Source organism: Gasterosteus aculeatus, chromosome 8, assembly GCF_964276395.1.
Source record: "Gasterosteus aculeatus chromosome 8, fGasAcu3.hap1.1, whole genome shotgun sequence".
In the NCBI taxonomy this organism is placed as follows: domain Eukaryota; kingdom Metazoa; phylum Chordata; class Actinopteri; order Perciformes; family Gasterosteidae; genus Gasterosteus; species Gasterosteus aculeatus.
The window spans coordinates 22,177,004-22,202,069 of record NC_135695.1 but is presented as its reverse complement, the minus strand read 5'-3'; the positions used below and the strand labels follow the sequence as shown (position 1 = coordinate 22,202,069).

At 50.4% G+C, this 25,066-nt stretch overlaps 2 protein-coding genes across 4 annotated transcripts; one reads left to right on the top strand and one right to left on the bottom strand.

Moving 5' to 3' along the window:
• Positions 1–236: 236 nt before the first annotated feature.
• Positions 237–4,287, bottom strand: LOC120824110 (uncharacterized). The gene is made up of 8 exons (XM_078108854.1): positions 3,981–4,287; positions 3,436–3,468; positions 3,072–3,356; positions 2,431–2,703; positions 1,775–2,212; positions 1,641–1,673; positions 557–635; positions 237–477 (listed from the first exon to the last, which is right to left on the bottom strand). The coding sequence occupies exons 1-8, from the start codon at positions 4,171–4,173 to the stop codon at positions 315–317; spliced, it is 1,497 nt and encodes a 498-aa protein (XP_077964980.1). The 5' UTR covers positions 4,174–4,287; the 3' UTR covers positions 237–314.
• A 396-nt stretch (positions 4,288–4,683) lies between these two features.
• Positions 4,684–20,860, top strand: LOC120824170 (capping protein, Arp2/3 and myosin-I linker protein 3). Of its 3 annotated transcripts, none has more exons than XM_078108851.1 (40): positions 4,684–4,910; positions 5,958–6,052; positions 6,665–6,715; positions 6,802–6,861; positions 7,221–7,342; positions 7,423–7,517; positions 7,656–7,726; positions 7,820–7,893; positions 7,973–8,048; positions 8,169–8,257; positions 8,385–8,479; positions 8,560–8,646; positions 9,393–9,502; positions 9,575–9,652; positions 9,798–9,874; positions 10,107–10,211; positions 10,291–10,360; positions 11,452–11,533; positions 11,664–11,760; positions 11,852–11,906; positions 12,292–12,464; positions 12,541–12,609; positions 12,762–12,855; positions 13,529–13,627; positions 13,714–13,833; positions 13,913–14,026; positions 14,104–14,279; positions 14,376–14,463; positions 14,546–14,665; positions 15,321–15,387; positions 15,588–15,775; positions 16,687–16,766; positions 17,352–17,516; positions 17,821–18,064; positions 18,198–18,843; positions 18,922–19,028; positions 19,123–19,249; positions 19,606–19,677; positions 19,794–19,901; positions 20,098–20,860. In XM_078108851.1, exons 1-40 carry the CDS (start codon positions 4,853–4,855, stop codon positions 20,136–20,138), a joined length of 4,545 nt encoding a protein of 1,514 aa, XP_077964977.1. In that variant the 5' UTR covers positions 4,684–4,852; the 3' UTR covers positions 20,139–20,860. The 3 variants fall into 3 exon arrangements, with proteins under 3 accessions (XP_077964977.1, XP_077964976.1, XP_077964978.1); XM_078108850.1 differs by having other exon boundaries at positions 18,195–18,843; XM_078108852.1 differs by lacking the exon at positions 6,665–6,715 and having other exon boundaries at positions 4,717–4,910; positions 18,195–18,843.
• The last annotated feature ends 4,206 nt before the right edge of the window (positions 20,861–25,066 follow it).

Below are 25,066 nucleotides of genomic sequence, written 5' to 3'. Positions count from 1 at the left end.
ACTGGTCTCTGCAGGAGTCTGAGCTGAAGGAGGTTCTGGTGAACCTGCATGACGTCAACTGGTTTCACCAGAATCTGACCCGGTGGCACCGATGACATCATTGAAGTAACAATAATTAAAAGTATTGCTTGTCTGTGTTTTCTTGTTACATCTGTTTAATGTAATAATAGCATCATATTCTAAAACGTCCTCATATGTTTCTATCCTGTATGAATAAAAAGCTTTGTGACGATGACTTTACAAGCTGATTCAAGTTTATTTTGTTTCTTCATTTGGAACAATCCAAGATGTGATTCATCGGAGAGGACAGGACGTCAACTTTGAGACCTTTGGGTTCCAGAGAGAGAGTGTTCATCCAGCAGGTCGGACATCTCCATCCAGGACAGGTCCCACTGCACCTCGCTCGCGTCCGGCTTAGTGGCGGGTAGCTCCGCCCCCTGCAGCTTCTGTCTGGAGGACGGCGGACGCCTCCGACACCTCGCAGAAAAACACAAAGACAACACAATGTGACGTGTGCGGAGGTGAAGGTGGAGGGTGGGGTTCCAGAGACACCAACCTGTGACGGACCAGACACACGAGCAGAGGAACGAGGAGCAGAGACAATCCGCAGGAGACAAGGATCCACTTCCAGGGTTCTGACCAGGAGAGCAGATATTTATATTATTAAGTGTCACTACTACTGACTACCAGTACTACTACTACTGTCACTACTACTGACGACTACTACTACTACTGACTCTACTACTACTAATACTGACGACTACTACTGCTACTGACACTACTACTACTAACACTACTACTTAAATGTTTACTGAGGGAATAAATCCAGAGAGAAGTAGAGTCATTTCCTCATAGACGTCTATGGGAGCAGAGGAGTCGCCCCCTGCTGGTCACTACAGAGAAGTAGAGTCATTTCCTCATAGACGTCTATGGGAGCAGAGGAGTCGCCCCCTGCTGGTCACTACACAGAAGTAGTCATTTCCTCATAGACGTCTATGGGAGCAGAGGAGTCGCCCCCTGCTGGTCACTACAGAGAAGTAGAGTCATTTCCTCATAGACGTCTATGGGAGCAGAGGAGTCGCCCCCTGCTGGTCACTGCAGAGAAGTAGAGTCATTTCCTCATAGACGTCTATGGGAACAGAGGAGTCGCCCCCTGCTGGTCACTACAGAGAAGTAGTCATTTCCTCATAGACGTCTATGGGAGCAGAGGAGTCGCCCCCTGCTGGTCACTACAGAGAAGTAGAGTCATTTCCTCATAGACGTCTATGGGAGCAGAGGAGTCGCCCCCTGCTGGTCACTACAGAGAAGTAGAGTCATTTCCTCATAGACGTCTATGGGAGCAGAGGAGTCGCCCCCTGCTGGTCACTACAGAGAAGTAGAGTCATTTCCTCATAGACGTCTATGGGAGCAGAGGAGTCGCCCCCTGCTGGTCACTACAGAGAAGTAGAGTCATTTCCTCATAGACGTCTATGGGAGCAGAGGAGTCGCCCCCTGCTGGTCACTACAGAGAATGCAGCTTTAACACGTGAAGCAACTTTTGAGAACCGTTGGTCACCACCATGTTTTACAATTTAATAATTACTACTATCATCAAGAATTGTCTCTAAATATATTTAATTGACAAAACAAAATTATGTCACCTCCAGCGCCATCTGTCGACGTGGAGTTTAACCCTGAAAGACAGAACAGTCCACATTTTACACAAAGCACAATAGTGAATATTGCTATATTATTAAATATTAAATATTAATATTATTAAAGCCGGACATCTGACCTGGACCAGGTCTCACTGACAACCAACTCTCAGGACTCTCCATGCTTCCGTCCCGGGTCGCACACTTGTAGAAACCCTCGTCTACCCGCGTCACGTTCTCCATCGTCACGTTCTCCATCGTCACGTTCTCCATCGTCACGTTCTCCATCGCCGCGTTCTCCTTCGCCGCGTTCTCCATCGCCGCGTTCTCCATCGTCACGTTCTCCATCGCCACGTTCTCCATCCTCACGTTCTCCATCCTCACGTTCTCCATCCTCACGTTCTCCATCCTCACGTTCACGCCTGCGTCCGAGCCGGAGGAGCCGAAGGTCACGACCTCCACTCCGTTCCTAAAGAAGGTTGTTCCACCGCCAGCGGCCGCCCGGTACCGACAACGCAAGACGACTTTGTCGCCCTCGACAACGGGGACAGCGGGAGTCTGCAGGACGACGCCCCCATCTGTGGGACAGGGGTGGGAGAAGACGTCAGTGGACCAACAGAATTGTTAAAAGCTGTTAGAATTGCGCAGATAAAAAGAACATTTGCCGCCCGGTACTCTGCTTCTTTTCCATTTATGTAAATGAGGTAACATTCTGGTGCAAGTTGGTGCATAATTGGCCCATTTTTATGCAAATGGCCCACGAGGCCCAAACACACCAGATGCTCTCGTCACTCACCGCTCACTGCGATGTGGACTGCGTCGCTGCGCCCCCCCGCGCCCTCGCACCAGTACAGCCCCCCACCCGCGGCCGCCAGCACCCGCTCTCCGGGGTCATCGGCTGCCACAGCGCCCCCTGCTGGTGAGCGGGGGCTGGTGGTGAGCGTGCGCTCTTCTTCTTCTTTGCTCCCCTTCGTCTTCAGCTTCCAGCCCGGGGGGCAGCGCACGGTGAAGACCTCCCCTCTGAAGAGCTGCCTGCTGCTGGGAGTCAGGAGGGAGGGGGGGGGGCGCTCTGGAGGAGACAGACGGAGGACGTTTCTACAGACATTCACGGCCCCCAGAGGATGAGTCGCATCCCTTCAGGTTCCTTTGTGTTTCATACTAGAACGTATTGACCTGTTTCTATGTTCAAACAACACATTTGTGACATTTGTTGTCACTTGTTTTTAAAGTGTGTGTGTGTGTGTGTGTGTGTGTGTGTGTGTGTGTGTGTGTGTGTGTGTATGCGTGCGTGAGCCGGCGTGTGATTGCATCATAAAGGGTCAGAGGTCAGAGTGGCTTTGGGGCTTTAATGACGCCGTGATGCATTCACATGCTGCAGGGATTTCCAGCACTGACTTGAAGAAGCTACTAGAATATTAGAAGTATTAAAAGCAGCACCCGACACGCTGAGCACGGCCGGCGGGGCGAGGAGCGCCACAGAGGGGGCGCCACTCCTCCGCCCGTCGGCGCGGCACCGGTACGCGCCCGCGTCCTCCCTCGTTACCGCGGCGATGAAGTAGCTGTCGCCCGAGACCCGGTGCCGGGGGTCCGGGTTCGCGGCGGGCTCAGACCAGTTGAAGCTCCACTGGAACCCGGAGCCGGACTCCACGGTGCAGAGCAGCAACACGCTCTCACCGAGGAAGACCTTTGACCCCGGAGGCCACACGCTGACCTTCAGGGTCTCTGTGGGAGGGGGGACGCCGTTAGGGGCTTTTCGTGTCTCGTGCTTTGGGAGCATGTGTGTGTCTCTCTTCTTCAGTACCTTCAGATGGAGCCACCTGGAGAACAAGTGCACCTGGAATACAGAGAAATGATTTCACAGACACGTCTCCTCATGTCTCCATGCGCTCATGTTCTCGTCCCATAAACCTGTGTCCTCTTCCCCTCACGTAATCATGTCCTCATCTAATCTCCACAGATTCCATCTCGTCTCCGTCTTGGAGGCCCTGAAGTGTCTCATGAGGTCTGTAACTGTGATGACACATTCCTCCGAGTGGCACACAGCTTCCTGCAGCTTAATGACAGTTTGTTCTGTTGTCCCCATGGGAACACAAGGAATGCACAAACACACACACACGCACACACACACACACACACAAACTTCTCCTCCGCTACATTCATGGCTTTTGAATCTAAATCAACGCATTACTTTGGTCAGCTGACAGTATTTTCGGATGTGAAGCAAAGAATAAATCTCCTGAGTAAAACCTTTAACTCTGTAAAGCAGAAGTGAAAAGATCTGTGGACCTTTTCTCTGACGCTCCCTCGTCTTCAACAAGACTCTCTCCATGTTGGACCGAGACTCACCCAGCAGAGAGGAGACCAGGACCACGTCCATCCCTCCACGTTGTGTGGATCTCCAAAGGGGACAAGGAGCGAGTGTGAGGCAGAAGTCCTCTGACTGAGTCCATCTCGGTGGAGGCGTTTCCTTCCTCCGCCAGCCAGCGAATGGGCGGAGCCTCTGGGGAGGCCAGAGCAGGGTGGAGGTGATTAACGCCATCGTGCAGGCGAGCGGCCACAGCGATTCATTCCCCGTCTTCCCTCCATTATCACGCTGCTGCTGTCTTCATTCATCTTCAAATCATTTCTCTTCATTTCCTTATTATTCATTTGTGCTTTTCTTATTTTCCCCGTTACGTCTCTGGATCAATATATCCGTTCGTCCACTTTGATTCAGACTGAAATACCTTTAACCTTTGAATAGGTGATGTTTTATACACATGCGTGGTTCCCAGAGGATGAACCTCACTGAAACAGAAAGAGAACAACTCGCCGCGTGTAAGGAGACACTTTATAACAATGAAACAGGATTTATTAAAACACTGGTATTTCATATCTGCATATATATATATATATATATATATATATATATATATATATATATATATATACACTACATTTTTTAAGAAAATAGCCTCAGTATGCTTCCATATTTTAAAGTGTGCGATGAACCCCCCCCCCCACACACACACACACACCTCATCATCATCATCATCATCATCACAGGGCTTCTTCCAGGAAACGCGTTGGGTAGTCGGATGCTGGAATGCTGGAGAGAGAGAGAGAGAGAGAGGGAGGGCTTCTTCTCCATTACTGAGAGAGAGAGAGAGGGGAGGGGAGGGGAGGGGGGGGAGAGGAGGAGAGAGGAGGAGGAGAGGCGATAGGCGAGAGGACCCGACATGGCTACCAAGGAGATCACTGCCTCCGGTTTCGTGGGTGCGAGCAAAGAAATGACAGGTGGGTGAAGACGGACGGTTTTCTGTTCATCCGGTTGGACCCCCCCTAGACCCCCCCCCCCCCCCCCCGTCTCCCCCTCTCCCCCCGTCTCCCCCTTCCTTCTCCCCCCCTCCGGCGCGTCCGGGATGCTTTTCTTTTGCAGGCGGGCGACGGAACCGACGTCGGTCCCGCGCTGCAGCTTCCCGGTCCCTCTCTCCGGACTCGGCTTTGTCCTCGCTGTCGGGGGGGGGGGTTGATGCGCGTTATTCAGCCCCCCATTAGCGGTAAATGTGCCCCCGCGGGGGGGATCAGGTAATAGACCCTCCCCTGTAGGCCACCGAGGGGAAGGGGCGTGGCGGAGATGCCGGTTTCCCTTTGGACCGGAACCCGGAGCGTCTCGTCCCGGTTCCCCCCCGCGGCCCCGTTACCGGCCGGAGCGCCGTGCGTGCGTGCGTGCACGGTGCGCGTGCGTGAGCTACAGACCAGCCGTTTCATGTTCAGTTTGATAATAATGTTTCTCTAACAGCGACAAAGTCCCCGCGCGGCCTTTGTAGCGAACGCACGCGTACAGACGCGCGTGCACGCGTACCGCTGCGTTGATGACTCCTGATGGCTCAATTCATCTGATGGAGCCCCGCCCCCCGCCACCTGATGGACGGGAGGGGGCGGGACACTATTATAGTACATATAGAATAAATGTGATGATCATCAAGTTGGTCATGAAACTAAAATGCCCTTTAATTGAGGAGGTGAGAGGTCCCGGAGTGGGGGACCCCAGAGCATTGTGACCCCCCTCATCTAAGAATCCTGGGGAGCTTCACTGGATCGGTATTTGGTCATCTGACATGCCGGACGCGAGGAGAGGCTCCTCCTCCCAAAGGTCACAGGGCGGTGTGATTGATCTCATCCCGTCGATATCAACTCAGACAGGGAGCTGATGGACTCCACCCAAGGACCACTACGTCCACCACTACGTCCACCACTACGTCCACCACTACGTCCACCACTACGTCCACTTCCTGGACTTCTTTCGTTAACAAAACCTGCTCACGTGTGTTTCATCCCCAGAAAGCGTCCGGAGGACCATCGATAAATCCTCCATCAAGTTCCTCCACGGAATCAAGCTGGACGCCAAAAGTGGCCGAACGGAGGACAGAATACTGGTGAGCCGCCTCCCTCTCCCAGTCTCTCCCCTTCTCTCCCCCTCCCTCCCTCTGTCTGTCTCTGTGTCTCTATTGTAGTGAAGGGAAGTCAGCGGGGAGGGGGGGGGGGGGGTTAACAGGGTCTGTCGCACCTCTGTGAAAACAGCACGATGGTCGCTACAGGTGTGGCGGGAGGAGGTGCTGGTGGTACACTTGTTTCCCTCTCCTCGTCGCCATGGAAACCCTTGGGACCACCTCCCAGTTTCACAGAGCAGTGAACTTTTCCGTAATCTTTCGCTACATTTCCTCCCTTTCTCCTCCCTTTCTCCTCCCTTTCTCCTCCCTTTCTTCTCCCTTTCTTCTCCCTTTCTCCCCCCTTTCTCCTCCCTTTCTCCTCCCTTTCTTCTCCCTTTCTCCTCCCTTTCTCCTCCCTTTCTTCTCCCTTTCTCCTCCCTTTCTCCTCCCTTTCTTCTCCCTTTCTCCTCCCTTTCTCCTCCCTTTCTCCTCCCTTTCTTCTCCCTTTCTCCTCCCTTTCTCCTCCCTTTCTTCTCCCTTTCTCCTCCCTTTCTCCTCCCTTTCTTCTCCCTTTCTCCCCCCTTTCTCCTCCCTTTCTCCTCCCTTTCTTCTCCCCAGGTCCTCACAACATGGCGTCTCTACTTCCTGGCGCCTAAGACTCCCGCTAAGGTCTCCGTCTCCGTCTGTAGTTACAGCATCAATCTGTTTCTCTCATAGCGACATATTAACCCCGTCCACTGTTTCCATGACAACAGATAGAAACTACCTTCAACTTCCTGGAGATCCGAGCCTTGAAGTCCCACCCCGAACACCAGGTGAGTCTGGACGTGACCTCTGACGAGGTGAGGTCAGAGGTCACAGATGCTGGATTATTATTTTTTATTCTTACTCGTCCGGATTTTCATATTTCAGGATTTGCAGAAGAGATTAATTACAGAAATGATTATATAGCGTTCACCAGAATGTCACGATGCATTAATGTTGTTATTGTCAGTATGAGGAACACAGATATAATCTAATGACAAGTTAAAGTAACCATAGCAACAACGATGAGTTCACTCTTCAGCTCCAATTCTATCATATAAAAAAGAATATCTTTGTGTTTTTAAGAATTGGAGATTTAAAGAGTGATGTAGTATAAGATCCCTCCCCCTGTCCCCCTCCCCCTCTCCAGGTCGTCATCGACACCGACAAGTCCAGCTTCTCGCTGAGGTTCGAGTCTCGTGAACACCTCAACCAGGTGGTCGGACACGTCAACTTCGCCCTGTCCCGAATATTCAACAACTCCATCTTTGCGTAAGTCCCAAAGAGGCGGTGAAGGTTTCATGCTTCGCGTGGTCACGGATCTGAGCAGTAAAGGTCTCTCGTCTCTGCAGCCCGTCCATCTGTCACTCAGACAGCGACCTCTCTGAGGGCAGCAGGAAGTTCTCCCCCAGCTCGGAGACCTCGGTGGAGACTCAGAGGGCCTGTGGTAAAGCAGACCAGCTATGGCCGGGGGGGGGGGGGGGGGGGCTCGGTCACACACGTCTGCCAGATGTTCGTCGTGCAAAACGTCTCATTCAGTTTTTTCTCTTTCTTTGCCCCCCCCCTCCCTCCCGTCCTCTCTCAGGAGGCTTCTCAGAGACGTACTCCGCCCTGTGCGACTATAATGGCATCAGCTGCAAGGAGGAGGTGCAGTGGGTAAGAGCTGTGGGGCCGCGGGCGCTTTGAGGGCTACGTGGGGGGATCATGTACTGCAGCACAACAGGCTCATGGGTAATGTTGCCCCTGTAGGATGTGGACACCATCTACCACTCCCAGGACAGCCGAGAGTTCAACCTGCTGGACTTCAGCCACCTGGAGAGCAGGTGAGGGGCGGAGAGCGTTGACTCCTCCCACAAGTGAACGCCGCCTCGTTGACCTCGGGTTTCCTCTTTTTCTCCCCAGGGATCTGGCGGTGATCGTTGCGTCGATGGCGTACAACACCTGGTTCACGAAGCTGTACTGCAAAGACCTGCGGATAGTAAGTTCTTAGGAAGGACCTTTGAGCTGACAGCGTGTTTTGGGGAGGCGGGGCTACAGGAGACGCCTGTTTGTCTACCGAGGAAGAGAGTTTAGCGAGACTGTTTCCTTCTTCCCTTAGGGGTCAGAGGTCACTGAGCAGGTCCTGCACACGGTCAGCAAGTCCTCCAGCCTGGAGGAGCTCACTCTGGAGAACGCCGGGTTAAAATCGTGAGTCGCGACCTCTCGGGCACCTTTTACCTCCCATACGTCCACACGCCTGGATGAGTGACGGGTGAGCTACCCGGCATCACCCCGCCGGGCTCGCTCTGTAACAAACTGTGGACCCTCTTCACAGAGACTTCCCACAGAAGATGTTGGCGGCTCTCTCAGAGAACCCTGCGTCCGTCATCCACTCGCTCAACCTGTCCCACAACTCGCTGGACAACCAGGGTACGGTAGCACGCCAGCTGCTGTGTGCTCGCCAGTCGCTGGTCTGATGGTAACAAGGGGACCTCTTGTGATCGCTGCAGGTGTGTCCAACCTAATTCAGCAGGTGTGTCGCCTCAGCAAAGGACTCCGCCACCTCAACCTCTCGAAGACCTCGCTCACATCCAAAGGTTTGGGCTCTTCTACCTCGGTGTTTTTTTACAAGTGAGCATCTGAGTTGGATTATTATTTTGGGAAGATTCTCCCCCAGAGGAGCTCCTCATTGACTCCTCCTCATTGACTCCTCCTCACTGACTCCTCCTCATTGACTCCTCGTCATTGACTCCTCCTCATTGACTCCTCCTCACTGACTCCTCCTCATTGACTCCTCGTCATTGACTCCTCCTCACTGACTCCTCCTCATCGACTCCTGCTCACTGAGTCAATGAGGAGCATTGACTCCTCCTCATTGACTCCTCCTCACTCCTCACTGACTCCTCCTCACTGACTCCTCCTCATTGACTCCTCCTCACTGACTCCTCCTCATTGACTCCTCCTCACTGACTCCTCCTCATTGACTCCTCCTCACTGACTCCTTCTCACTGACTCCTCCTCACTGACTCCTCCTCACTGACTCCTCCTCACTGACTCCTCCTCACTGACTCCTCCTCACTGAGTCAATGAGGAGCACTGACTCCTCCTCACTGAGTCAATGAGGAGCATTGACTCCTCCTCACTGACTCCTCCTCACTGTGTGCCCAGTGGAGAACTTGCACATCATTTACCCTTTCCCTCACATCTGCTGATAACTGCTGCTGCAGATGTGCATGAGAGGGTTCTATGAATCTTACTGATGTGCAACCTCCCCCTCTCTCTCCCTCCCCCTCTCTCCCTCCCCCTCCCTCCCCCTCCCTCTCTCCCTCTCTCTCTCTGTCAGGAGTGGTGTCTCTCTCTCAGGCTTTGTGCTCCAGTGACGAGTACTCCAACTCCCTCCTGCACCTGGACCTGAGCAAGAACCCCGGGGTCCTATCGGGGGAGGACGCCTCGGTAAGAAAGAAAGACCCAAACGACCCCCCAGCTTTTACATTTAAACACAACGCCTCCTCCTTCTCTTTCCAGAACTTGTACCTGTTCCTGTCTCAGCCCAACTGCCTGGTCCACTTGGACCTGTCGGGCACAGACTGCTCTGTGGATTCAGTACGTTCAAACAGAAACGCACACACACACACACACACACACACACATGCGTTATCTGCGTTAAAGTATTTAGTTGCATTAATCGCGTTTATGTTAACATGTATACCTGGATTAACTGCCCCCCCCCCCCCCGTGTCTCATGCAGCTACTTGGGGCTCTTCTGAGGGGGTGTTGCGCTGATCTTTCCTTTCTGAATCTTTCCAAAAATTCCTTCTCCCACAAGTAAGCAGAAGCTCTCCATCCTTTGACCCCCCCCTCTGCTCTTCACTTTCCCTCATCTGGTGTCATCGCTCATAACTTAATAAAGTTTTATTGTCATTGTAAAAACATACAACGAAACGAAGTTGGCGACTTCTGAGTCAGTACTAACTAATAATAAATACTAATAATTAAATACTAATAAATACCCCCCCCCCCCCCCCCGCCTTCATCTCCTCCTTCACGCCTCTGACAGGAAAGCGAAGGACACGCTGCCGCTGTTCCGCCAGTTCTTCAGCTCCGCCTTCAGCCTCACGTACGTCAGCCTGGCCTCCATGAAGCTGCCCCCCGACGTTCTGAGGTAGTCGCCGCGCCGCCCTCGCATTCTCCACCCCAACTGGCCCCCGGCGGTCCGAGACTCACTCCTTGCGTTTCCACAGGGCTCTCCTCGCCGGGTTGACCTCCAATCCTCATATCAATGACCTTCATCTGGACATCAGTGGCTGTGAGGTAACAGCCCTCCCCCAAGCATCCGTTTGGTCCAACAGACCACGTGGGCTGTAGGGCGGGGCTACACGCTGATTGACAGGTCTCCGCGTCAGTCCATATGTGGTCACTTCCTGTTCACCGGCAGTGAACGTGTCCGTGTTTCAGTATGAAGAGAATCAGATGAAGGGAGATAAACACTGAGCCTCCGAGAGGAGAAGATGATGCTCACAGATGATCTCTAAGAGAGCGTGAGAGACACACAAGGAGACACACAGCGAGACACACAAGGAGACACACGGCGAGACACACAAGGAGACACACGGCGAGACACACAAGGAGACACACAGCGAGACACACAAGGAGACATACAGAGAGACACACAAGGAGACACACAAGGAGACACACGGCGAGACACACAAGGAGACACACGGCGAGACACACAAGGAGACACACAGCGAGACACACAAGGAGACACACAGCGAGACACACGGCGAGACACACAAGGAGACACACAGCGAGACACACAAGGAGACATACAGAGAGACACACAAGTAGACATACAGCGAGACACACAAGGAGACACACGGCGAGACACACAAGGAGACACACAAGGAGACACACAGCGAGACACACAAGGAGACACACAGCGAGACACACAAGGAGACACACAGCGAGACACACAAGGAGACACACAGCAAGAAACACAAGGAGACACACTGAAGTCACGAGTACAGCGGACGGCCTTCAGTCGACGTCCTCTGGGCACTTTGTCCCATCCGCTCTGCAGCATTAAATCGACAGACTTTAACCTTATTGAGTGTTGAAAGCGTTTTGTTCATTTAAGTCAAAGTAGCAATAAAGTATTACTGTTGTACTACAAGTAGATATTACTGTTGTACCAAAGTACAACAGTAATAACACACAAATATGTGTATATATGCGTTTCATAATCAGCAAGTTGTGTCCATTAAATTTGAATCTATATATATGTGTATATATATATTTCTTACTCGTTGAAGTGAGAAGATAACCCTACTATGGTTTCCTACTACCGAGCTCTGCAATAAAAGTGGCTAATATATTATGCATATAACGCCCCCCCGCCCCCCCAGCTCCGGTCTGCAGGAGCGGCTGTGATCCAGGAGGTCTTCCCCAGAGTCTCCTCCATCGGCACTCTGGATATGTCGGATAACGGTACGCTGCTTCACGACCCTGTGTGACCTTCTCTCCTCGTGCTCGGGGAGGGAGAGTCTGCTCCTCGTCAACCGCCACATGCTGAGCTGTGTCTGTGTGTGTGTGTGTGTGTGTGTGTGTGTGGCGACAGGCCTCGATGCGGACCTGTTCACGGTGCTGCCGGCCCTCTCCAGACACGCCTCCCTCAAACACCTCCACATGGGCAAGAACTTCAACATCAAAAACAGGTGCCGCTCCGCTGCAGCTATCGGTGCTCGACTGCTCGCGTCTGGAGCTCCTCCCCCTGGAGCTCATCCCTGTGTCGTGTTGTGTCTGCAGGGTTCTGGATGAAGTCCTGCAGAAGCTGGTTCATCTCATGCAGGAGGAGGAATGTGTGAGTGGAATCACAGGAAGTGTCCCGCCCTGTAACACGTGACGGATGATGTCATCCAAGTAAAAACAAAGTGTCCCCTTTAGGCCGGACGTCCTCTCCACATTATGTTTCTCTGTCGACGTGTTGCTGCATCATGAATTATTACGGCGCGCACCGTGTCACTCACACACACACACACACACACACACACGCGCACACACACAGACACACTCACACTCACACACAGACACACACAGAGTAAATAATTCACGCAGACAGCGTGTTAGTCGTGTGCGGCGAGCGGTCACGTTGCTCCACAGCAGATTTATCCGCCTGCACTTCATTCTCACGGCTCCCATGTTCTCTTCCCACCGCGTGGTTCTGATCCCCCCCCCTCCCACCCCAGGCGCTGCAGTCTCTCTCGCTGGCCGACTCGCGGCTGCGTTCCCGCGGCACCGTGCTGGTCAACGCGCTGGGCAGCAACACCTGCCTGAGGAAGGTGGACCTGAGCGGAAACAGCATGGACGACATCGGGGCCAAGATGCTGAGCAAAGCGCTGCAGATCAACACCACGCTCAGGTCTCGCCAGGGCTCTCTGTGGGGGGGGGGGGGGGGTAGTAATGAAACTCACCCTGTTCTTGTGGCCCTGCTGCAGGAGCGTGACGTGGGATCGTAACAACACCTCGGCAGCGGGGTTTCTGGATGTGGCCCGAGCACTCGAGCAGTAAGATCATTGAACTTTCCACTGAGCAGAGGTCCACCCGTCTCTTCAGGCAGAGGAGGAATATTACTCAGGCGTTGAGGGGATATTTGGGGACGACCTCTGGGGACATTGACCTTCCTCCTTTTCTCTGTTCCCTCCTTTATCTCCCTCAGTAACTTCACCTTGCAGTTCATGCCTCTGCCCTTAAGCGACATCAGCCAGGCGTACCGGAGCGCCCCCGAGAGGACGGAGCAGGCACTGACCAAGGTGGGCCCCCATCATCCAAATGCCCCTGGTGGCTTCTCAGGCCGCTTTGCTCTGAAAACACTGTTATAAATGATAAGAAGTGGGTGTGGTCACAGTGATGTCACTCAATGGGTTGTAGACGGCGGCGTTGAAGCCGATTGGAGACGGTTTTTAATGACAGAGACAGTCAATCCCAGTAAGCCCCGCCCTACAGCGCCCCCTGCTTTATGGTCTAAATTACACACTTTCTTTGAGTGTTGAGTGATTACTCAGTACTTTTAAGATTTAGTCTTTAGAAGGAAATCTTTTTTAAATCTATTGACGGCCCTATTTACAATGTTTACTGAGGGAATAAATCAAGAGAGTCATTTTCTCATAGACTTCTATGGGACCAGAGGAGTCTCCCCCTGCTGGTCACTACACAGAATGCAGCTTTAAGACATGACGCATCGGCGGTTTCATAATTTTAACTAGTTTCATCATTTGAATATTCAGCCACCACATTGAACATCTCCTAAATTACACCACGCTACGCCTCCTGTCCTCCAACCAAATGAGCTCTAAATCAAACCACGTGTTGAAAACGTGAAGTTTAACGTCTGATCTCATCATCGCTGCGTTGTCTCCGTCTACCCGTCCTCACATTGTTGTTGTTGTTGTCTCCACCAACCCCACCCCCCCTCCGCCCGCACAGATCCAGCGCTTCCTGGTGAGGAACAATCAGACGCAGCGCTTCTCTCAGCGGCAGGCTCTGCGGCTGCACCAGGGCCTGGTGACCAGCACCGCCGAGCAGGTAGCGCCCTCGACCGGGTAACGGGGGTTCCACCAGCGTGTGATCCCTGCCATGCCCGGTAACGCATCTGCCCCTCTGTTTCCTAGGTGATGGAGCGCCTGTGCGTGCGCGTCCAGCAGCAGGTAAGCGTGCTGCGAGGCGCCGGCGAGGTGGAGGAGGTTCAAGCCGCCAGACAAGTGCTGAAAGAGGCCCGGAGCTCACGCGCAGTGAGTGTGATGCTGATTCACGGTACTGTAAATGCTTTAAACACGGAGACGTGAACCCGCTTGTCTCGTCCTCCGCCAGCTGTACCCGTCGCTGTGCGAGCTGGCTCATGTGCTATCCGTGGACGGGCCGGTGCGCCAGCGGCTGGACTCTCTGGCCGGCGAGCTCGCCAAGGCGGCGGACAAGGAGCTCCAGGTAGATCTCGTAGGACCTCTTTCTGCATCTGGATGTAACGCTCCAGTCACTGATCGCAGCCCACTTCCTGTTTGTAGGTGATCGTGGACTCCATGGTATCGCTGTGCCGCGAGCTCTGCCCTCGGTCGTCCTCCGCGGCGGACAGGCTGAGTCCTCCGCTGTCCTCCGTCTCTGAGCACGTGTCCGTCCCTCGCTCCGCCATCCGGACGGCTCTGATGGAGAGAGCGGCGCAAGACATCCACCGAGCCTTAGAGTAAGCAAAAGCCTGTGAGCGGTAAAGAGGAACAGTCTCCTCTCACTTTAACCTCTTCCTGTCCGTCTCTGCCTCTTCTCGCCGATCGCTCCGCAGGGAGGTTAAACTGTCGGTGGTCTCCTATCTCACCAACTCCATTGTGGACCAGATCCTGCAGGAGCTCTACGCCACCCACAAGACTCTGGTAGATGCAACTTGGTAAAAAACATATGCTGTGTGTCTGAAACAAAGTTGATGAACTGAAGAGAACTTTCTGTCCTTCTCAGACTCGGCAGGTGTCCCATCTGAATCGCTGGGATGGCACGGGCGAGGACGGGTTGGGCTGGAGGTCCAACAGATACCGAGACTCTCTGGACATCACGGACGAGGAGCTCAGCACCAGCATTGTGAGTGAGGACCTACGGACCCGTGATTATCTCTGATAGAAACACGATACTGAGTTTCTGTATCAGGCGCTTTTCTAGTGATAGTGATACCACATTGTGAATCTTTTAACACACAAGGAACGTAGCTTTGCGGGTAGAATCTGACTTTAGTAAATAAAATGACTTACAATAAGTACATTTCATCCACTGAGAGATGTCAGTCCGACAGGCAGAGATCCGTGCCGCCACCTGGGTGTCCGAGTGAGGGAAGGGGAGAATTAGTTGGTGTCGTCGGCATAGCTGTGGTAGGAGAAGCCATGCGAGCAAATGACAGAGTCAAGAGATTTGGTGTAGAGAGAGAAGAGAAGGGGACCCAGGACGGAACCTTGGGGAACTCCAGTAGTAAGAGGGCAAGGTTCCGACACAGATCCTCTCCAGGTTACCCGGTAGGTGCGGCCGTCGAGGTAGGACGAGAGAAGGGAGAGAGCAGAGCCTGAGACACCAAGTCCCTGAAGAAAGGAGATTAGGATCTGGTGGGTTACGAGTCTGACAAGTTCCTTGGAGTTCTTTCCTTCTGATTTCGACTTTCCGTGATTCGTATCGTTTGTGTTCCTCTCTGATGCTTTCTGTCAACATCTCAGTACCGTCTCTTCTTCACCTCTTCTCTTCCTCCCAGGACACAATAGCCATTAAGAAGCGCAGCTCGAGGACGAGACGAATACGACCCGTCTCCACCAGGCTGAGTGAGTGCAGCTGTGAATCCTCTTACCCTCAATCAGCCTCCGCTGTCTCCATCTTAGATGTCTGTAAATGTTTCATTCTGACAAGAGCCCAGTCTGAGTCGCTGCCGCCTGTTTAAAATATCAAAGCTTTCGTTACTAGCCTTGAGCCTTCTGGGTCTTCTCTCCTCTACATTTTCTGTGATCTGTCCGCCCGCCATCAGGCCTGTGCGACGACTCTGGCTCCTCGCCGCCGTCCTCCGTGCCGCCCTACTCCTCGCCGCTGTCCCGCTCGGCATCCTGGGAGGACCTGTCAGAGCTGCCCACTCAGGGCCTGCCGCTCCATCACGTGACGCGGGTTCGGCCAAGGCCTCCGCGGAGGCACAAGGGATGCCACGGCCCCTCTGAGAGCGTAAGGCGGGTTTGATCCTCAAGGAGACACAAGAGGCCCAGTAGGGCCATTCCAACTGAACGCATGAGTCCAGTGCACTTTACTTAAGCAGTGAGGTACAAGAGGCTGTATAGGCTGCATGTCGGGCCTAACAAAACCCTCGAACCGTTACATTATTGAAGATAAAGTACTGCCTCAAGTACCTTATTGCTTAAATAATATGATTAAGTTATAAATAGTAAGTAAATAGCTGCCTTTCAGCACAAAATAGTATTAGCCACCAAACGTTTATCGTGTATCACATTTCAGTTGTCTAGAGAGAAATAGTCCCCGTACGTGTAAACAGCATTGGGTCTCATTGCAAGATCTCGCACCATCTCATTCATTCACATCGCTCATGACGTCCACCTTAATTGTCCGGTTGCGAAAGCTCACATTGCCCGAAACTGATCATTTGTGGGATTTCTGGTTTTATTTCGGCGATCGCCACCGAGCTAAAAGCTGAAATGTCAACGGTCGCGCAAAATCTAACTTGTTACTTTGAGCACGCAGTGATGTGGCACACTCGGGTCAATGTGAACAGCAACTGTACATTATCGCTGAATAATGCACCCGCCATGACTCGCTCTCAACCAATCAGAACGCTGTATTTCATCTACCCGTATTATAATGAAAAGTACACCAGTGTTCTATATATCCATCTACAGTGCCAGTCATATTTTTGGCAGTCAATTGAATTAGGGAGTTGACTTGTAGATGGATAGATATACAGTACCAATCTATTGAAAGATGGATATATATATATATATACACACATACCTTTCCATCCTCCTATTTCCGGATGTTAATGCCTGCTTGCAGTAATATACACAACGTAGAAAGCTGAATATACTGACCTGCATTAAAGAGTTACTGTGTGTGTGTTTGTGCAGCATTGCATTGAAAATGGAGGAATAAGTCCTCTTGATGACGGACTCCCAGATTTCTACACTAAAAGAGTTCTCCCTGACAGGTAAGACCAAGTTAAAATGTTCCAATCCGTAATTGTACTTACATGAACAATCTAACATCCCTTTATAAACATTGATTTGATTTCCCACCCAGCAAAAAGAATAATAAATAGTAATACTAACAGTCCTGAAAAACACTAACATGATTTTCTATCTACTTAGTGCTGGGGAGAGTTCTTTATGACAGACCGACGTATATGTCAATGAATAGCAACACCATTGATGCCCCTAGTGGGAGTGGGGGGAACTGCATGTATGATGGCAAAGCATTGAAACTACCACTCAGAATCAAGGCAGTCGATTAAAATATAACATAATAGATTAAACTACTTTTATTGTCAGTGGGAGCCAGGATTGAGGTTAAAATGGGGTATTTGACCTTAAAGGTCTGTATTCTGGCTCCACAGTTTATTGGAGGCAATTTATAGGAGCAGATGTTGTACTAAAACAACACAGAAGCTTTAAAGTTTGATCCATTAAACTAAGAGAATGAGAACTAATATGATTGCATCCACAATATCGAAGAAGTGCTCTTTAGATTGATCAACGTGTAGAGGGAGATGATTGAACCTCTCCTTCTTTTCCAGCCAGCTCTCCTCGCTGCACAAAGCCCACTCGCTGAGGAGGAAGAAGAGGAGGAACATGCTGGCCATCTTCGGATTCCGTAGGAACCGCCACCAAACTCAGGGCCCGGAGGCTGAAGCTGAGGTCTACGTGGATGGCTGTCACTTTGTCGCTACGGCAACCTCGGGGTTTGTGTGCATAAACACTGAAAACGCACAACTTACCACCCACAAGCTCACTTGGACATTGAAGGGGGGGTGCATCAAAAGTCCTCCAGGGTAATAATTTGTTGGGAGCCTATAAGACGGGCCTATAGGTTGAAAACACAAACAATCTTTCCATATTCCCCCTCCAGCAGCACAGAACTTCACAAATACAACCACAGAAATATTGCTTCTTCCTTTAGCTGTTGACCTGAGAGACGGAGGCAGCGAGTTCCTGGGGGCGGTTCTTCATGAGGCCCTAACGTCTAAGGTGTTTCTGTGCTTTCAGAGCGGCCACAGAGAACGTCTACACCCTCCTTCAGCCCCCGAGGTCCGTTGCCAGAGCCGGATCCCCCAGCGAAGGGGCTGATGTGAAAATGAATGAGCACCTGGGGAAGAATGCTCTGGTCTTGAGTCTGCCGCTGGTGCCGGGCGTCGCTGCCCCGGGCGTCGCTGCCCCGGGCGTCGCTGCCCCGGGCGCCGCTCCCCCGGGCACTGTAGGAAGCAAACGCAACTTTTATTCTCCCAGAGAGGTAAAGTCAGCGTTACAGAGTACTTGGTTCCTGTGTATTCTGAGGTTGGGGTTTGTTGACTAGGCCTGACCCGCTACAAGCCTTCACTGGTACCAGATGTTCTCCCTCGTCTCCTCACGTTGTGTTTCAGCAGACTTCTGAAGCAGACTCTGTGTTTGAGCCTCCGGGGGAGACGGACAGGTTCGTGGCGGACGACGGACAAAGGACCGCCGAGGAGAAGGCGAGGCAGGCAGAGCAGGACGCCGAGAAACACAGAGCCGAGCGGACCGCCGACCTGTACCGGGCCGAGAGGACGGCCGACCGTTACCGGGCCGAGGGCCGGCAGTGGACCGTGGACAGGCACACCCAGCGGCAGATCGACAGGAAGATGGAGAGGCAGTGGGTTGGCGGCAGGCAGATAGACAGGTCGTGGTCGGAGCACGGCCCGCCGGAGGAGCGCCCGGCCGAGTGCCGGCGGCCGAGTGGGAGGACGGAGAGGCCGGCGCCTCCCCCGGCCCACAGGCCACTGCCACCGTACCCGGCGGACCGGACGCCCTCGCCCCCCAAACGAGATGCGGATCCTCCGAAAGGGCCCGAGGCAGCAGCGGACTGGCATCAGCAGGAAGACAGGCCGGCGTGTACCGACGCTGGCGGAGGGTTGGCTGAGAGGGGGAAAAGCGGCGGAGGAGGACCGGCCGCTCCATGTGCGTCTAAACCCGACCCACCGCCACAAAGCAGCAAACCCTACCTGTCCAAGCTGAGGCCGAGGCGCCGCCTGGAGAGTGTGGACGCTCTGCCAGGTACGGCGCCGGGCGGAGGGGACAGCTCGCGTTCGTAAAAAGGAAAAACCTTTTCGTGACCTCTTCTTTGATTCGTAGGTATGGAGGAGGAAGGAGACGTGGAGTTCGACACCAGAAAGACGGAGAAGAAGGAAAGGGAAAGGAGAAGAGACTCTGAGGGTCATCCTCCCCCGATTCCAGAAAAGGTGTGCGTGGCTCGTTCTGTGTAAATGAAGAAATATTTAGGTACGGTGATTTTGATTTGTTCATGTGTCTTTTACTTCCGGTCCATAAAAACAGCCAAAGACATCCTCGTACGTGATGTTTCCTAAAGAACCGTCCAATGAGAGGAGCTTACCTCCTCCTCCTGTGCCGCCTCCAGGTCTCAGGCCTGTGCACGGACTCCCCACCAGGGCGGCGAGTCAAGGTAAGTCCAACGAGACCGTCCCGTCGATCGGATCAAAATCATATGTGGTTAAACAAACGTTTCAATGAATAGTTCCTGATTTGGAGATTGAGGAGAGAAACAATGTTCCATAATTTACTAAATGAACATCAGGCTGTTTCAAGAAACTTGAAACTAGATATTGAGAAGATAAACTCATGTTTACTGAGGGAATAAGTAATTTTCTCATAGACTTCTATGGGACCAGAGGAGTTGCCCCCTGGTGGTCACTCCAGAGAATGCAGTTTGTAAACACTTGTCAGGACCAGAGGGCTCGCCTTTAAATAGCTTGCTTTCCTCACTCCATATGCGCTCATTTCTCCTTCCTACCTGTTCAGGTGAAGAAGGCCGCAGACCTCCGGCCCCGGTGAAACCACAGAGGAACCGTAAGGCCGTGTCATGTGACGCAGGTTTGATTCCTCCTTCCTTCCATCATGGTCTTCGCAGAGTTATTCATGTTTGTACCCGTGTGTGAAGCCTTCGGTATCTAACTGTTGATTTGTGTGTTTTTTTGTCCTCACTGAAGGAACTGAAAGGGAAAGCCCAAATAACGTTGAGAAGCCCCCCGATCGCAAACCCCCCGTGAAAAAACCTAGACTGCCCCAAAACAGAAATATGTCACTGGACTTGTCTGGTACACGTCTATGTTTTTATTTAGTCATGTGTGTTTGTTTGTGTGTGTGTAGCAGATTGGGTTATAAAACCCAATGTGTGTTGCTGTGAAGGAACCTGATAAATGGTTTGATGTACATATCTTCATGTCGTGAGCTGATACTTATATTGATTAACCACATATATATATATTTATATCCTTATTTTCATTTTTGCAGACAGCCTGGACTCGGCCTCTGGCCACAGCGATCTGTTATGATGCCTGGCACAAAATGAGATAATAATAATTCACCCAAACGCTGTTCTGCTGGAGCGTTGTCATGACAACGCTGGAGCGTTTCATTTCAACGAGGAAACAAAGAAGAAGGAGGAGAAGAAGAAGAAAAACCAGAGCCAGAGCGAAATTGTCTGACAGACATCATAAAGCATAAATCCTTCTCTTCTGTTGAAACGCTCACAGTTCGGATGTTTATTGTGCGTTTGTATCAGCTTCTTCCCTGAGTATCAGGTTCTACTACAGTAGATGATGTAGAGAAACAGAAACTACAGTAGATGGAACCACGATGCTGCGGAGAAGAAGCTCATACAAACCTTAAACCTCTGAACTCCTTCTTGTAGCATCACGTCTGCTTTCCCTTCACATCAGAGCTCTTTTTTGTGGCTTCAATATTTTAACGGTATTTGCCTACTTTGTAAAACCCAAATGATCTTTGTCTTTGGGCCGATTGTCGGATAGTTGAGTGGATTGTTGATAGACAGAAAAGTAGAAGTAAAGAAGTAAAACAACGTCTTTACTAGAATGTGACCCAGCTGATTGCCTTGGTTGACACTTGAAAATGAGTCGCTTCTTTTCAGATGAAACCTAAATTATTTGTATCTAGTTTTGTTTTCAGGAGCTGAAAGGTGATATATTTTATAGAGAAAAGTGAATATAATGTATGAGCACCCTCACTGTATGAATAAAACACTAATAGAGAACAACAGTGACTCTTTCTGTGGCTTTACCGTTAGCTTTCGTTAGCTTCGCTCGCTAAACCAGGGTGTGATTTTTACTGTGCAGTTAAGAGGAATCATGTCACATTAAATGTATTATTTCATAATGTCAACTATTAGTTGACGATAAAGATTTATATGTAATATAAAAAGTCACTTAAGCAGCTGTGAGATCACAAACAGAAAATGGTTTTGTGCAGAGATTTGAATATCATGAATAATAACATACTATACACTTAATATAGAATAGTACAACACTCCCAGGGGACGTTTTAATACTTTTACTTTACTGGACCCGGTCCGTGCCTTGTCCCATGGCCGTGCTGACAACTGCTGCTGCTATCATCAGCATTATTATTTTAAATATTAATCACATCATAAACCAACATTTCCCTTTCCTAAAGTCTTTGTGCTTCAGGTTTATCTTTATTGCTAATTCATCTCTAATTGGTTTGTCCTATAAATTGCTGATAAGAAAAGCAGTAAAAGAGACAACTGGTCACACGCGGATGCTAAATTGACTTACTGACTCCAGAAATGCGCCCCGCCGGTTGGCATGGCTACCCCAAACATTTCAGAAGTCAAAGAATGTGAGAAACAGCAGGGGGCGACTGATGCCTACGAATGAGGCAGGAAACACGCAGACACACACACACACAGAAAAGATTTCAGTCTTGCAGGTTGTCATTAGCAACTGAGCAGTGACCTTTGTTTCCCAAAGATGCTGCGATATAACGAGTCAGATCGGAGTTACAGACAGCGAGGAAACAGAAATCCTGTAGTCATTATGGGGAGAAAATATCCTCAAAATAATGACTTAGTATGAAAATAAATGTCTTTATACCTCAAAATTATTTAGTACCACTAAATTAACTAAATTAACTGAACTATAACTAAATCAGCAATGTGATTGTTATTTAATTACTGCAGTTTTCCAGATAGAAGATGATTTAATATCAAGTCCTGCATCCTCTCTTAGCCCGAAGCTATTTAACATCTCAGATTATGATTTATTTTTAGATCCCACAGAGTTTTATTGGCAGTGTTTGCAGCGATGTCTTCATCCCGGCAGAGTGAAGTACACCCCTGGTGTTTGAATTATTACTCCACTTTCACTTGATTAATGTAGAATCCAAGTCATGTTCTCTGAAACGAGCTGTTATTGATGAGCAGGAGAAAGGGAGACACAAAGTGGAGCGTTGAGGACTTTAAATAGACAGATCGTGACATGTTTTAACAAACAAAAGCATAAATAATTAAATTAGATTTTTATTGTTAATTACTTTTTGTTCGAAACAATTATACTTCTAAGCTGATTTTTCTTTGCCAAAGACCTTAGATACCTGCCAAATCCTCAACAAAAGTTCTTGTAAATGTGAACCTTTTGTTTGCAGTAACATGATCTTCCACAGCTGATGTGAAGCACACATCTCGCCACAGTTACCAAGCAACGCGACGGCATAGAGGCCGAGGGAGGAGAGAGGGAACATGTGTGGGAAGAGGAGAAGGATGCGTGAAAAATGAAGGAAGCAGGCGGTGCACAGCAATGTGCACGATGCTGATCGTGTTCACACAACACGGATCTTTGTCTCTTCCTTCCGGCTCGCAAGAGGAAACTCCCTCTAAATAAAACACTATTATTAGAATCATTATCTAAGTACCTTTAGTATAATAACGTATTACTCAACCTTATAATCAATATTTTTGTATTTAGTTTTTGCATTATTCTTATTCATATCATAAGCAGTAATATTTTTATTTGTAATTATTTTGCTCTTTTATTATCATTATTTGTTGATGTTGAATATAATTACTACAATTATGTTAACATTTTCTATATTATTATATTATCATTTATTTTACCTCTCATAGTTGACATTGTTATTTCCTTATTATGATCTTTATTATGACCTATTTGGTCTTATTATTGTTATCATTATTGTTTTTATCATAATTACTGTTCTCATTACTATGTGTTGACTGAACGCATCAATGTTATTTATTTATATATTTCTCTCTCCTTCACCATACCTGCTTATTCAGTCACCTTTTGCTATATGAAGCTTACGGTCGTCATGGTAACTGTCCCCCAACGGCTGACGGGAGGTCGCCTCGTGGCCCGGCTGTTGGACGGAGTGACTCAAACAGAACCTGCTCCAGATGTGAGGCTTCTGATCAACAGTAGCAACGAGCTGCACGGTGACCAACTTGCACGGCGACCAACATGCACGGCGACCAACATGCACGGCGACCAACATGCACGGCGACCAACCTGCACGGTGACCAACCTTCACGGCGGCCAACATGCACTGTGACCAACATGCACGCCGACCAACATGCACGCCGACCAACATGCACTGTGACCAACCTGCACGCCGACCAACCTGCACGCCGACCAACCTGCACGGCGACCAACATGCACTGTGACCAACCTGCACGCCGACCAACCTGCACGCCGACCAACATGCACGCCGACCAACATGCACGCCGACCAACATACACTGTGACCAACCTGCACGGCGACCAACCTGCACGCCGACCAACCTGCACGGCGACCAACATGCACTGTGACCAACCTGCACGCCGACCAACCTGCACGCCGACCAACATGCACGCCGACCAACATGCACGCCGACCAACATGCACGCCGACCAACATGCACGCGACCAACATGCACGCCGACCAACATGCACGCCGACCAACATGCACGCCGACCAACCTCGATGTGCCTGGATCCCGGTTAAAATCCAGAGGTGACCGAGCCTTTTCAGTGGCTGCTCCAAACCTCTGGAATAGTTTACCTATCCATGTAAGAACAGCTCGGACCATTGCAACGTTCAAGTCCCTCCTTAAAACCCACTATTATTCATTGGCTTTTAATTCTAGTTGAGCTTTGATATTTTGACTTTGTTCTTCTCTACTGTCAGTTATTTTGTATTGTACATTGTGCTCTGTCTGTGTTTTATTGTATCGCTGCTTTTCGAGCTTGTTAAGCACTTTGGTCAACTGAGGTTGTTTTTAAATGTGCTATTTAAATAAAATTGAACTTGAACTTGAACTTGAACCTGCACGCCGACCAACATGCACGCCGACCAACATGCACGCCGACCAACATGCACGCCGACCAACATGCACTGTGACCAACATGCACGCCGACCAACATGCACGCCGACCAACATGCACGCCGACCAACCTGCACGCGACCAACCTGCACGCGACCAACATGCAGGACATGCAGGATCAGGACTGTGTCAATACATGTTTGTGACGATAATATTGTGCTATAATAATAATTAATTAAATTAAATTAATAAAGATAATATTCATCAGTAAGAAAAGTCTCCTGATTACGTGTCACTTCACTTATGAGTTATTAAGACTTTACTGGGATATTTTCTTTCTTTCTCCAAAAACAACTAACCAAATGTACAATAAATGCTGCACTTGATCATCTGCGTGATAAGATGACTGCGTCTGTGCTGCGGAGGAGCTGAAGCCTCCCTTCACTCCGGTTCTTCTGTATGCATCTATTTAGAGTTTCCTCCTCGTTAAGTCGTCATAATCCTTCCAGAGGAGCGTCTGCAGCGGAGGAACCAATGAACAGACTGTGTCATCTCTCGGCATCGAGCACCTTAATCCCATCATCCTCCCCCCCCCCCCCTCCGGAACCTCTCTGTCTGCTGTTGTTGTGGTCTCGTCCTCTGATTTACACTTTACCCCAGCAACACATCTGTCCATCTTGGCACATCGCAACCTTATAAATCTTCTTTTACCGGTGTGTGTGTCTGTGTGTCACCTGATAATTAAGCCCCCCCTGTTCCTGCGCTCCCCAGTTTGGTGAAACCCTGAACTAGTATTTGTTATCACAATACAAAGACCTGTCAATCACAGTGTAACCCCGCCCTAAAACATCCCCTGCTTTATGCAGTGGGGCCGAGTGCGAAGGTGCCACGTTCCCATCATCCTATTGGCAGGTCACATGATCTGTCGCCACCTTCCTGTGATATGATCGACAGGTCACATGATCTGTCACCACCTTCCTGTGATATGATCGACAGGTCGCTAAATCTGGAGGCACCTCCCTCTAAAATTATAGGACCATGCCGATAATCAGAGAGGCGCAGCAACACTAAAACAACAGTGGAATATATGTTTTGAAATAAATAAATCGAACCCAGTGACGGCTGGCAGTCG

Excerpts from the sequence above, each read along its gene's own strand:
- LOC120824170 (XM_078108850.1), top strand. The coding sequence starts at position 4,853 with ATGGCTACCAAGGAGATCACTGCCTCCGGTTTCGTGGGTGCGAGCAAA. Across the intron at positions 13,628-13,713 it reads TGACCAGCACCGCCGAGCAG|GTGATGGAGCGCCTGTGCGT; the intron begins GTAGCGCCCTCG and ends TCTGTTTCCTAG. Across the intron at positions 18,065-18,194 it reads ACTTTTATTCTCCCAGAGAG|CAGACTTCTGAAGCAGACTC; the intron begins GTAAAGTCAGCG and ends GTTGTGTTTCAG.
- LOC120824110 (XM_078108854.1), bottom strand. The coding sequence starts at position 4,173 with ATGGCGTTAATCACCTCCACCCTGCTCTGGCCTCCCCAGAGGCTCCGC. Across the intron at positions 2,704-3,071 it reads GGCCGTGCTCAGCGTGTCGG|AGCGCCCCCCCCCCTCCCTC; the intron begins GTGCTGCTTTTA and ends TGTCTCCTCCAG. Across the intron at positions 1,674-1,774 it reads GTCAGTGAGACCTGGTCCAG|GGTTAAACTCCACGTCGACA; the intron begins GTCAGATGTCCG and ends TCTGTCTTTCAG.